General features: G+C 54.3%; 3 protein-coding genes across 3 annotated transcripts; 2 read left to right on the top strand and 1 right to left on the bottom strand.

Annotated features, from left to right (window-relative positions):
- Window positions 1–3890: 3890 nt before the first annotated feature.
- Window positions 3891–4379, top strand: GUITHDRAFT_52474 (hypothetical protein; the record flags this gene model as incomplete). The annotated part of the gene is made up of 1 exon (XM_005829097.1): window positions 3891–4379. A coding segment is annotated over one exon (489 nt), but the record flags the coding sequence as incomplete, so codon positions are not given.
- A 2064-nt stretch (window positions 4380–6443) lies between these two features.
- Window positions 6444–7452, top strand: GUITHDRAFT_158150 (hypothetical protein; the record flags this gene model as incomplete). Its single annotated transcript, XM_005829096.1, has 2 exons — window positions 6444–7414; window positions 7437–7452. The coding sequence occupies 2 exons, from the start codon at window positions 6444–6446 to the stop codon at window positions 7450–7452; spliced, it is 987 nt and encodes a 328-aa protein (XP_005829153.1).
- Window positions 7453–10955: 3503 nt separating this feature from the next.
- GUITHDRAFT_141379 (hypothetical protein) lies at window positions 10956–13044 on the bottom strand (the record flags this gene model as incomplete). Its single annotated transcript, XM_005829095.1, has 7 exons — window positions 10956–11276; window positions 11606–11668; window positions 11957–12046; window positions 12169–12232; window positions 12280–12359; window positions 12531–12631; window positions 12963–13044. 7 exons carry the CDS (start codon window positions 13042–13044, stop codon window positions 10956–10958), a joined length of 801 nt encoding a protein of 266 aa, XP_005829152.1.
- Window positions 13045–13208: the final 164 nt, after the last annotated feature.

The raw sequence follows: 13208 nt of genomic DNA, 5'->3' as shown, positions 1-13208 counted from the left end.
ATGAAGGGATAGCATGATTCGTTCGTCGTCTTCGAGGCTTTCCTGGAGTCTCGTCGCGGCAGATCTCGCCATGGCATGGCGCAGGTCCGCTGAGGGTCGACCTCACGAAGCTGATCCTCCTCCTCCTCAGGGACATCGAGAGCGGATCGCAAGGGTCCTGCGGAAAGCCTGTGGAGCAGGTATGAGGGAGTGCCCAGCAGCGATCCAGCTGATCCCCCGCCTTCCCCTCAGGTCGTCAAACGAAGAGATCCGTCGGAGCAACCCAAGGACTCGAACGTGAAGCAAGAGCTGTGAGCTCTTTACATACAATACAAGACCTCATTACCTAAAGCTGTTTACATACAATACAAGACCTTATTAACTTAGCTGTTTACATGCGATACAAGACCTTATTGCCGTAGCTGTTTACAGACAATACAAGGCCTTATTGCCGTAGCTCTTTACATACAATACAAGACCTCATACAATACAAGACCTTCTTGCCATAGCTGTTTACATACAACACAAGACCTTATTGTAGTAGGATTACACTATCGTACACGCGTGACAGACGTCTTGCCCGCCTCATCTCCCCCGGGCGATCGCTCTCCTGTCGATGCCGTTGACCCCGTGGGCATGGCGTGCCTTGACCCAGGCGAAGCAGCCGCCTGCTGAGCTGATGCTGTCGGCGATCTCCACTTCTTCGGGAGAGAAGCCGGAGACTCTGAGCTTATGGCGCTTTCCGAGCTCTCTCCAAGCCTGGTTCTGGGAGAGAGTCTGACGGGTAGGGTGTGGGGAGGAGGGCTTTCTGAAGAAGAGCCAGAATGTGAAGGATGACGAGGATGACGAGGAGGAGGATGAGGAGGAGGATGAGGAGGAGGAGGAGGAGGAGGAGGAGGAGGAGGAGGAGGAGGAGGGGGAGGGGGAGGGGGGGGAGGTTGTCTTGCTTGTGGAGACGGACGAGGTCTCTCTGGAGATCATGGCAGGCAGCCACAAGTCCAAGAGGCTTGAGGGGGATCGGGAGAGGAGGAGGGAGCGACGGGAGCAATGGGAGACACTTCCCAGTCATTGGTACATTTTTGATGAGTTGTGGCGGTGCAGCGGTACTTTTACCCGGGAAATGGGGGGAGAGACAAGGGTGGGGTGGTTAAATATGTGCATACACCGTCGAACTTCGGAACTGAAAATGATCTGAGAGTTCTTTCTTTTACTTATAATTATTTTCTTTTACTTGTAATTATAAATAAATGTCATATCTACAGAGAGAATCAAACGGATTCTATATATGGAGCTCTTTCTTTGACTTATAATTATTTTAAAATACATCATTTGTATTGATCTGTTTTACTTAAACATCCCATCTCAAATCCAGCCTCTACACCGATTCATGACCGGTATTCGATTAAATTCGCTGATTCAATCGATTCAACTCTTGTGCATCGCCGGGCTCCCGGCCGCACTAGTAGCGGCGGCGTTTTCAGTATAGCGGCGGGGCAGCATCGAGGGCCTGAGGGCCCCCGGTGGCAGACTGCCCGGCAGTGTCCGGTTGTTACAACTGGACACTCTGCCACCGATCAGTGCTACTTGTCTTAGTAGACCGTCCATGAAGCTCCGAGGCTTCAGACCGATGGCGGCGGGAGTACTAGTGCGATGTTGGACGATCGGAGGCGTTACCTTCGTCTCGGTTTCACAGAACTTGCGTCGCAGGCTCCTAGGCGTTTCATTCAAGTCCCCCACACCCCAGTATCCCCCCCCCTCCCCCCCCCCGCCGCGCCCCGGCCCGGCCGCCCCAAGTCCCGGTACAATGCTCTCAGCTGCGACGAGAGTCTTCACGGTAGCCGCCTTGGGTGTGAAGGTCGGTCGTGGACTGCGATCGGATCCTCCCATCTGAGTTGGGGCTGTATAACAGCGGGACTCCGGGATGGAGGAAGGCGCTGCTGCGGGGGCAGCATCGAGGAGGGGGTGGCAGACTGCCCGGCAGTGTCCAGTTGTATGAACCAACGACGCATGGTCGAGTCGGCGACCATTGGGCAGCCATGGAAGGCCTGCCAAGCTGACTCGCCTGCAGGTCAGCGGCAGCAGCTCAGACAGTGGCAACAAGACGAACCCCAGCCTTCGGAGGTACCGAGCTACTACCAAGCCGCCATTGTCCTCACAGAAAACAAGCAAGAGCTGTGAGCTCTTTACATACAATACAAGACCTTATTGCCGTAGCTCTTTACATACAATACAAGACCTCATACAATACAAGACCTTTATTGCTGTAGCTTTACATGCCTTACAAGACCTTATCGTAGTAGGATTACACTATCGTACACGCGTGACAGACGTCTTGCCCGCCTCATCTCCCCCGGGCGATCGCTCTCCTGTCGATGCCGTTGACCCCGTGGGCATGGCGTGCCTTGACCCAGGCGAAGCAGCCGCCTGCTGAGCTGATGCTGTCGGCGATCTCCACTTCTTCGGGAGAGAAGCCGGAGACTCTGAGCTTATGGCGCTTTCCGAGCTCTCTCCAAGCCTGGTTCTGGGAGAGAGTCTGACGGGTAGGCTCCTCTAGGGAGGCAGCAGACTTTGATGATGATGAAGAGTTTGGGGACACCATCTTGAGCGTCAAGGAGTTTCAGGAGACGGGCTTTTGTAGGAGCGAGGTGGCTGTGCTAGAAGGGCGGGGAGAGTGTGTTAAGGAGGCAAGACGTGTTCGCTCGTGCAAGGGAAGAAGGCACCGCAAGGTTGTCCTGGAGGGATGCAGCAACTGACGGAGGAGCGGAAGGAAGACGGCGAAGAGGGAAGGATGTTCGAGGTGTGTAGAGGAGAAAAGCGCAGGACCCGTCTGTTGCACTGCATATGGACCGGTCATTTGTGTATATATCATCAAATAGTAAAGCGAGAAAACTTTCGACCTCCATTTGAGTGATAAGGAGTGATTTCGATTCTCAATCCGACCATGGATGGGATTGAACATGAAAAATAATCTTTTCGTTGTATTGATGACACAAAATTTGGTGAGATGACTCACGATGGCTATGACAGTAGCAGGGGTACTATTCCCCAGATTGACTAAGGTCTCTACTTACCCTCGTAATACTATTGATCCATTTAAACTTTATTCGTCCCCTAGGTTCAGTGTTCTGTTCTCTTCGTCCGTTTACACACCTACCCCGGCAATGATTTGCCCCTATCAAATTGTCTGTCAGCAGCGTGTCTTTTCATCTGAACCTGTCGTAAAGTTATTTGAAAGTCAAGCGAGCTGGTGGGTCATCGATTGAAAATGTGGGGATAAATTTCGAAATACATCGAAATATTTGTGGGTTCGTTGCCAATGCTGGGTTTCAACTTGTGCTATAGGGGTAAACCGGGGGACAGGGGTTATATGCCAGGAGTAAACTGAAAGACGAAATCTTTCCTTCTGTTTGTGAAAATTTAGAGGAAAAATTGTAATCCAAGCCAAATTATGCAGATTCTTGCCCAGTTGCCTCTTAATGATACTTCTGGCAGCAACTTCAGTTGCGCCCGCCCGGGGCCCGGGGCCCGGGAGTCCATTAATTCACTTCGGAACATAACTTCTTTACTCAAAGTTAAGTTAAAGATCAGTACTGCAGCTGGACGTAGGGTCATCCTCTTCCTCATGCCTTTTCCTCCAGTCATTATTTGTGACAAGCAGCAGCGGCGGCGCGGCTGAGTGAACGTCTACATCCATCTTTCCACAAGTGAGGATGGGATTGGACCAGCCTAGTGTGTTGCTCAGTGCCATCATGATTCATATGGCGATGATGGGTAGCAGCTTACCTACGGTGCGCGGTTCGAGCAATGTGGCCTGTGGGGGGTGTACTTTCTATATCTCGGATGCTGGGGTGCTGACGAGAGGGGGCAGCTGCAAGAGCGATTGTATATTTCTGCAATTGGAATCTATGGGTATCACAAACTTGACGGAGGGGGTGTTCTCCGGACTGTCGGGGCTGAGAGATCTACGTCTGGGCAACAACCAGCTGACAAGCATTCCCGTCGGTGTTTTCTCCGACCTGTCGGCGTTGACTCTTCTATCTGTTGCCGACAACCAGCTGACAAATCTTGCTTCGGGAGTGTTCTCCGGGCTGAGGGGGCTGCAGTCGCTGTACATTGATAGAAATCAGCCGCTGACGAGCATTGCTGCGGGAGTGTTCTTCGGGCTGTCGAAGCTGCAGGAGCTAGGTCTTACATACACACAGCTGACGAGTCTTCCGGAGGGGATCTTCTCCGAGCTCTCGGGGCTGGTGTATCTATGGATTGCCTACAACCAGCTGACGAGCCTCCCGGCGGGGATCTTGACAGGGCTCTCGAGTCTACAGGAATTACATCTTGAATCCAACCGCCTTACATGCATCTCTTCAAAGGCCTTTATTGGCTTGTCTGCTCTCAGAAATCTTGAAATAACTAACAACGATTTGCGTTGCTACCATGAATCATGGCCATCGTTTGCATTGCTCGATGCGGGGCTCGAGCCTTGCCAGAACGAGACCAGTTGCCTCGAACCGAGATTGAATGTCAGCATGTCATCTAGCAACCCAGAGACGACACCTGTCAGTGTTTCTTCTTGGAATGGCACGCTAGCAGTCGCATGCACCTTGAACGCAACCTGGGAGCACATCATCGAGCATGAGACGGAGCCGTCACAACCGACGCCGCGCTACTTCATCACAGGTCGTGTTCTGCAAGTCTGAGGCAGCTGAGGAGCGGTGAAGGGTTGGCGCAGGCGGGCTCGGCAGGCTGGGAAAGGATGAAGTGGAAGAGGTTTGGGTGTGCCAGTACGGCCATCCATGCTGCGGCGCAGGGGGAGGGGACGAGGCCTTTTGTTTCATCTACGACGAGATCAAGTCTCCGAGGGTTGATGAGTATGATTTTCTACTTACATCTGCTTCCAGGGAGACTTTCAAGCCCTGGGGGCTCCTGTCAGAGCTCGAGTTATCCTCGCTGCGCAACTAACTCAGTGAATCTCTCTCTTTGAGCCGGCGCCGCCGTCGAGGGTCACCCGGTCAAATATCAAACATGACGGCGGACACTGTGAATACATGCAATTTTGTAGTTTTTTGAGTATACCGTCTAACGAGGTTTCACAAGATTTACCAAAGCAACTTGTGTTTATTACAACTTAGGGTATCGTTCACTGTCACATGACAAAGAATTATTTGTTTTGCAAATCTTGTTTAAACCATCGAACTAAGCCGTCGGTTTCGTCATCATTCGCATTTCGAACGACCATCTGATGTCATCGAGTCGCGTTGCTTCTTTCTTTCGCACGTTCTCGACATACATCGTCTATGCAAACTGCCCACTTCTATCACTTGAGCTCTCTGCCCCTTCTCCCTGATTGAGCAATGAGATGAATCCTTTTAGATAAATCTTGAATATTTCATTTCGGCCTTGAATCATGTCCATTGCACTTCTCCGGATGAATTGGTCAAAGCACTTCATGAGATAAGCTATGTCTGCAAGCCGTTTGTTCATGCTCTCTTAAAATTTACTCCTTGCAATTTCTCTGAAGGAGGTATCCCTTTGGCATGTTTGCCAGTGTGATACAGATTCCATGCACTTTTGAAACATTTCGCTTCACCAGAAATTCGAATCGTTTTCAGATCAGCTTGATCAGTCCGAGTCACAGTGTGACGCACCCCAGCTCGATCGCCATTGACGCACTGCACAGTGCTCCGACTCAGTGCACCAGCGTTTACGTCTCCGAGGTTAGGATCCTGTTCCTCTTCCTGGTGTTCTATCGCATGTTGCCCTGTCTCCGGAATCTTCTTGAGCATGCCCTGACTGTATCGTGGTTTTCTGCAGCCTTGCGTTTCAAATCCTCCAGGGAACACCAACCCACATCTGATCATCATCTCGCTGAAGCTAGAAGATTCTTGCCTTCACACTCCACAGATCAAGTTGAATTAACTCGGGATCGCAAGAACACCAACAGCTTGAAAACCTTGATCTCATACCTCATTTCGAGTGCAAGATCCGCTGTAAACCTTTGTTGATCTCTTGATTTTTGAACCTGTGAACACTCGTGGTGCACGAAGGCACATCTTGGCACTTTCGAAAGCTGCTCGTCCTTCCTTGTCTGTAGCATGATTGGCAAGTTCCTGGTGACGCCCTGCCATGCCATGCAGCACTCCCTAAAACCCCTCCCATTTGAAAACACAGCATGGACGCGCGATCGGGGGGAGGGGGTATTTAACTAAATGTTTGTACCAACACTGAGGGTTGGCCCGTCCATCAAATCGAACGTAGTAGTGGTTGAGGTGCATTTTTTTGATGCAGACGGGAAGAAGTTGGGAGGAGGAGGAGGCGCGGAGGGAGGGATAGAGGATGAGGAGGAGAGGACAGATCGCTAGGACGTGCAGCTAAGTCATCAGCAGCCAAGGACCAGGGCTCTGAACGCTCGGAGGTTCAAGATGCAGGACGAGGACGACTGGGATGCAAGGCCAGTGCCTTTCATAGTGATGAAGGGGAACGAAGTGAGCGCCTCAAAGATAGAGTTCGAGGTGACCGACGAGGCTCGAGATGTCCTGTCTCGGATCGACAGCCCGATCAGCGTCCTCAGTGTCGTCGGAATGTACAGGACGGGGAAGAGCTTCCTTCTGAACAGGATCCTGTTGGACAGGAAGGATGGGTTTCCTGTTGGGTCCACGGTGAACGCGTGCACGAAGGGGTTGTGGATCTGGAGCAAACCCTTGCGGGGCAAGACCGCAGATGGCAGCGATGTGAATGTGATCCTGATCGACACAGAAGGGCTGGGATCACTGAACGCCAACACCCAGCATGACTGTTACATCTTCGCGCTCGCCCTGTTGACGAGCTCCTTCTTCCTCTACAACAGTGTTGGGACCATCAACGAGAGCGCTCTCGAGAACCTCTCCCTTGTTGTCAACCTTACCAAGTTCATCCGGGTGGGCAGCAGCGTGAATGGGAAGGAGGAGGACGGGATGGAGTTTGCCAGCTACTTCCCGAAGCTCCTGTGGGTGGTGAGAGATTTCACGTTGCAGCTGGTGGATCAGAACGGGCGGCCGATCACGTCGAAGCAGTACCTGGAGAATGCGCTCAAGGAGGTGAAAGGCTTCAGTGACAAGGTGGTGGAGAAGAACAGGATCCGGAATATGATAAAGGCGTTCTTCCCGGACAGGGACTGCTACCCGATAGTAAGACCGGTAGAGGACGAGCGCTTGCTGCAGAGCCTGAGTAATCAAGGAGAAGAGGTGTTGAGAGAAAACTTCGTGAAGCAGATGAAGGTCCTGAGGGAACGGGTGTTCAACAACTCAGAGCCGAAGACCGTTCAAGGTGGTCAGGTTTCGGGACGGATGCTGATCCTGTTGTCGGAGAGTTACGTGAAGGCCGTGAACGATGGGAATGTGCCCTCGATCACAGACTCATGGTCCATGGTATGCGACTCGGAGTGCAAGAAGATCTTGAAGGAGTGTGTGGACACGTTTGACCAGGTCACCTCGTCGTTGATTGAGAAGGGGGATATCCCGATGGACGAGGAGAGGTTGAAGGAATGGCACTCCATGCAGAAGAATCAGCTCTCCGACTTGCTGCTAGCCAGGACAGGATCGTTCAAAGGAGAATTTCAAGATCGATACCTGCATGCTCTTGACGATTCGCTGTCGGACAAGCTCAAAGAATTGTTGAAAAAGAATGCTGAGCTCGGTCAGGCAGCCATACACACCATGATTGAAACTATCTTCTCAGACGTTGAGAGCTCTCTCAATGGTGGAAAGTACAAGAGCTGGAAAGCGTTCGAGAAAGATCGCAGCGAAGCGAAAGAGAAGTTCCTCAGGGAAGCTCCTGCCATTGGCAAGCGCGACGAAATCTTGCTGCAGCACCTGGAGCGACTGTTCTGCAAGGCTGGAAGTTTGATTTTTGAGCAGATGGTGGCGGAGAGGGAGATGATGGAACGAGAGTGCAAGCGAGAGTGTTCTGAGGTGAAACACAAGGCGAAGGAGGAAGTGATGGTCCTTCAGCAGGAGATGGAGGAGGCGAAGTTGAGGTTGATGCATGAGAGTCGGAGATGGGAGGATGGGCGAGAGGAGGCGAGCAGGCTGAAGGAACTCCTGGAAGCCGAAGAGCAGAAGTCTAGGATGAGCGAGGAGAGGAGGGAGGAGAGCGAGACGAGGATGAAAGCAGCGATGCGAGACCTCGAAGCCGCCGAGGAAAAGTTCGAGCAGGAGAGAGTGAAGCTGCAGGAGCAGCTCGAGAAGAAAGACATGGAGATGAAGAGATTGATCGCCATGCTGGAAGACTCTCAGTCGCACCATGGTGACACAACCGCAGCTGCCCAGCAGAAAATCCGCGATCTGACCAAGGAACGGGAAGACATGATGGTTCAGTTGAACGAGCTGACCAAGGAACGGGAAGACATGATGGTTCAGTTGAACGAGCTGACCAAGGAACGGGAAGACATGATGGTTCAGTTGAACGAGCTGGAGTCGGGAAGGGCAGCCCTTGCTCCTGCTCTAGCGACTCTCTGCCAGGAGCTCGTGGGCGTGCTTAGCGAGCTGTCGGAAGCTCAGCAGCAAGTGGTTGAGCTCGAGGCTGAGCACAAGGATCGTCTCCTGCTCCTTGACTCAAAGATGAACGCCAGAGACCTCAGTAAGATCGACGAGTTTGAGGAGGAGCAGGTGAAAGGTGGGAAAGAGGAGGAGGAGGAGGAGAAGGAGAGAGAGGAGAGCTGTTCATCCTCGTACATCGCAAACATCTCCGACTCCTCTGCCCGAGCTGTCCTCCAAGGGATCAACGTGTTCATCCAGGAGGACCAAGAAGCCCTCGACGCCGCAAGGAAGGAGGAGGCGACGCCGATAGCGGCTGAGACCAGCAGCATACGAGCTGTCTCGCCGTCTCCCTCCCTCCTGGAGCACATGTTCCATGACAACATGCTCGGGGGGGCAGAGCAGAGGCTGCCGGAGGAGTGGATCACGGTGATCTCCCGATCTCAGGGCCGCCCCTACTACTTCAACAAGAGGACGAGGCAGAGCACTTGGACGCTGCCGGGCTCGGAGAAGGAGTTTGGTTTTCACAGCGCAGGCAACAGTGCCACGTCATCTCCTACCTCCTCTCCCCGTCGAGGTTCTGCAGCCTGCAGGCTCGGGTTCGCCAACGGCCTGCACCCTCCTCCTCTCTCCCAGAAGCTCCACTCCGACTACCCAACTCCTCCTCCTCCTCGCCCCCTCCTTCCTCCCGTTGGCGGCCTGAGCACCCTGGAGACGAGGCTGCACGCGCTGGAGGAGTCAGTGAATCGCGTGCTGGAAGTGCCGCAGGAGGAGAGGAGCTCTTGCGGCCTGATACCACGTGACGCCTCCTCGTTTGAGACCCCCCGCATGGTCAAGGCCTGCCGTGTTCCTTCCAGTCGTTGCACCGTGGGAGCAGGAAACAAGAATTTCACGATGTGAGACTGCAGGAGGAGGGAGGGAGAGATTGGGGGAGGTCAAAGACGGGGAGGGAGGGAGGAAGAAGTGGGAGGGAGGGAGAGGAGAAGAGGGAGGGAGAGGAGAGGAGGGAGAGGAGAGGAGAGGAGGGAGAGGAGAGGAGAGGAGAGGAGAAGAGGGATGGAGGCAGGGAGGCAGGGAGAGGGGAGGAGGGAGGTAAGAAGAATAAAGAGGGTGAGAAAAAGGAGTGGAGAGTGGAGAGGAGGGGACAGGACGAGGTACCTACTGACTGTGTGTTCAGGTACGAGATTATCGTCTTACTCTCGCATGGAGGAACCATACCAGTCAACCATCGCTTCTCTGACTTCGTTCAGCTCCATCGCAGGCTCATCAAACTGTTTCCGCATGTTTCTCTCCCCAAGGTCGCAGCGATCTCAATTCATCCTCTTAACCTCCTTCCCTCCCTGTCTCCACCTTCCTCCATTCCCTCCCTCCGCATTCCTCCTCTCTTCTTCTTTCCCTGTCCTTCTGCCAGCTTCTTCTTCTTCCTTCCACCTCTTCTTCTCTTCTCACTCTTCTCCTCCCGCCTTCCCTTCGCTACTTCAGGTCTCTGTCGAGTTGTTCTCCTCTCAAGCATCGCGCTGGTTCAATCGCTTCGACCCCGACCTCATAGAATGTCGCCGGGTACCCTCCTCCTCCTCCTCCTCCTCCTCCTGCTTCTCCTCCTCCTCCTCCTCCTCCTCCTCCTCCTCCTCCTCCTGCTCCTCCTCCTGCTCCTCCTCCTGCTCCTCCTCCTCCTGCTCCTCCTCCTGTATTGCACTTTCTACTGCTGCTCCTCTCTTCGTCTTGCACTTTCTACTGCTGCTCCTCTCTTCGTCTTCCCCTCCTATTGACTTATCTCTCCGTCAGGTCTGGCTCGAGCAGTACATCAACGAGCTCATCGAGAGTCCCCAGCTGGAGACCAGCCAACCGTGTGACGAGCCCACAAGGCCGCCAGCTACTAACTCCCTCGCAGGTTCCGAAGCTTCCTTTTCGAGCCCAGCAGCAGCGCCAGCAGGGCAGGAGAGGTACGGACATGCAATGGAAGCAAGGAGAAGGAAGGGAAGAGGAAAAGAGTGAAAGTTGAGGAGAAAGCAAGGAGGAGGAGGAGGAGGAGGAGGAGGAGGAGGAGGAGGAGGAGGAGGAGAAGGAGGAGGAGGAGGAGGAGGCGGGGGAAAGGGGTGGAAGGTGGAGGTGCTGTTACTGCTGATGGTGTTTGGAATTTAAATTTTTGACAGGAAGCAACTTCGATCGCGGGGAGTCAAACGACCATGTTGAGCAACTTCACATCCGCCTCGAGCCGACCAGCTGGGTGACAGCTGGGGTTTTCTGTCAATCTAATGAAAGTATCATGTCCGTTGAGCGACTACTGCTGAGGAGGAGGAAGGGAAAAGAGAGGGGGGGGGGGGGGGGGAAGAGAGGACGAGGTAGTAGAACGGAGACAGAGCTTAGAAGATGGGATTCGACAGTTTGTGTGGGGCGAGGGGAGAGGATAAGGAGGGAGAGAGAGCGGGAGGGAGGGGAGGGGAGGGGGAAAGAGTGTATCTTGGTCCTTCAAGTCCTTCGACTGAGTTTCCATGCCACCCACGAGACGGCGAGGAGGAGGGAGACGATGCCAGCGGTACCGACGGGCGGGAGGAGCCGAACGGTTTCAGTCTCATCCTGCGGGAGGTCAGGGGCAGAGATCGGCCCCGTCTCCTTCTCCGTCTCCTGCTCCTGCTCCTGCTCCTGCTCCTGCTCCTGCTCCTTGGCTGCAACTTTGAGTTTCTCCGCGTCCTCCTTCGCCCGCCTCTCCTTCTCCTTCATTCTTGCCTCTTCATCCCGCTGAGTCTTCAGTATTGCTCGGGTCTCTTCGTCCAGAGGATGCGCAACTATCTGCAGAACCTTCAGCCTCCTCAAGGCTTTCGGGCTGCTATCGTACAAACCCGCCACTCCCCTCCCTTCTTCTCCCTCCTCCTCTTCCTCCTCCTCCTCCTGCCTCTTCCTCCCTCCCCCTCACATTCCATTTTCTTCCTGCGCCTCCCAACCTCTCCAACTCTCTTGTTCTTGTTCTCCTCCTCCCCATACCCCTTCCTAGCACTACTCCTCTTCCTCCATCTCGCTTCCTCCCGCATCTCCTCTTCGTCAACCCAACGCTCTCTTCTCCTGTTCTCATCCTCATCGTCCTCCATCCTCCCTTCCCTCCCTCCCTCCCTTCTCTCTACCTGCTGCTGACTCTGCTGGAACTTCTCGCCGCCTTGCAGCTGCATGCCGTGAGCCCCCGTCGTCTGGGGGAGGGTTAGGCAAACAAGGACGAGGAGAGGAGGAGGAGGAGGAGGAGGAGGAGGAGGAGGAGGAGGAGGTGGTGGTGGTGGTGGAGAGCGTTAGCGTAAAGAGGATCGAAACAAGCCACAGGAAGAAAGCGGGAGACGAGCATGAAGCGAGCACGGGAATGAGAGGAAGAGGAAGGGGAGGGAAAGGAAAACGAGGAATGAGTGCGAGAGGGAGGAGAGGGAGGGGAGGGAAGAGAAGAGAAGGCGAGCTGTCATGTTGAGCAACCGGCTCGTGCACTTTACCTTGATCCACTTCAAACTCTCGAGCAGGGAGGAAGCGTTCACTTTGTGCACTCCTCGTGACCTGCTATCCGCACGCGAAAGATTCTCTCCCTGCCTCAAAGGTTAGTTTCTCCTCTCCCCCATCTCGTCCTCCTCCTCCTCCTCCCCTCCCCATCTCCTCCTCCTCCTCCCCTCCCTTCCTCTCGCACGCCCCTGCCCTTCCGCGGCTTCACCTCCACAGAGTAGAAGATAACGATGACCCAGCGCATGCCCGAGGTGATAGGGTTCCCTTGGTGCCTCTCCACAATGTTAGAGCGGGAAGGGGCAGCAGCGACTTCAGTCACCAGACGCAGCGGTCGAGGAAGCAGATGTCTCCGGGGTTGATGGGGTAGTTGAAGACATCTTGAGGGGTACAGTCCCACACCTGCTGCCAAGGTCACCGTCCTCCTCCTCCTCCTCTTCCCTCGTTTCCTCCTCACCACTCCTCTCCCTCCTCCCCGTTCCTCCCTCCCCTCCTCATCTTCCTCTCTCCGGACTGCCTGAATCTCCCCTTTCTTTCCTTGCATACTCTGTCTTCCCTCCTCCTGCTCCTCACCGTCACGCCTCCTCCTGTGAACTCTTCGTCGGTGTGGAGGCCGAGGATGACGGACCCGTGCACGTTCCTCCCGTCCACATGCCGCGCCAGCTGGTTCTCACCTGGGAGAGGTCTGTACCTCGTCACCTGGCGGTGCGTAGATCAGAACACTGACTGGAAGAAGGTGGGTGGGAGAGAGGAGGGGAGGGGTGGTGGTCGTAGCAGGAGGACGAAGATAAGGTAAGGAGGAGGAGAATGAAAAGAAGAGGAGAACAGGAGGAGAACAAGGAGATCAGGAGAAGGAGTAGAGGGGAATGGTAATGATCGGGACGAGGACGAGGACGAGGACGAGGAGCGAAAGGAGGAGAGGAAAAATCAGGGCAGGAAGCGACGACTGAGGAGTAGACGACAGGGAGGATACGAGAAAGGAGGAATAAAAAGTTCTTCACTTACAAACGACTGCAGCCGGGTCAGTTTTTGGACGCTCCCGCTCCCATGCTGCAACGTGTACCACTCCGTGAAGAGCCGGTCGCATTCCAGCAGGATCTGAGAACGAACTCAGTCATCGACGACGACAACGGCGACGGCGACGACGATGACGAGGAGGAGGAGGAGGAGGAGGAGGAGGAGGAGGGGTGGGGGGGGAGGAGGAGGATGAGGAGGAGAAGGAGGAGGACGAAGATGGAGGAGGCAAGAGAT

This window comes from Guillardia theta (assembly GCF_000315625.1).
Source record: "Guillardia theta CCMP2712 unplaced genomic scaffold GUITHscaffold_54, whole genome shotgun sequence".
Lineage (NCBI taxonomy): Eukaryota > Cryptophyceae > Pyrenomonadales > Geminigeraceae > Guillardia > Guillardia theta.
The sequence above is the reverse complement of the archived record's forward strand: the minus strand, read 5'-3'. Positions and strand labels throughout refer to the sequence as shown.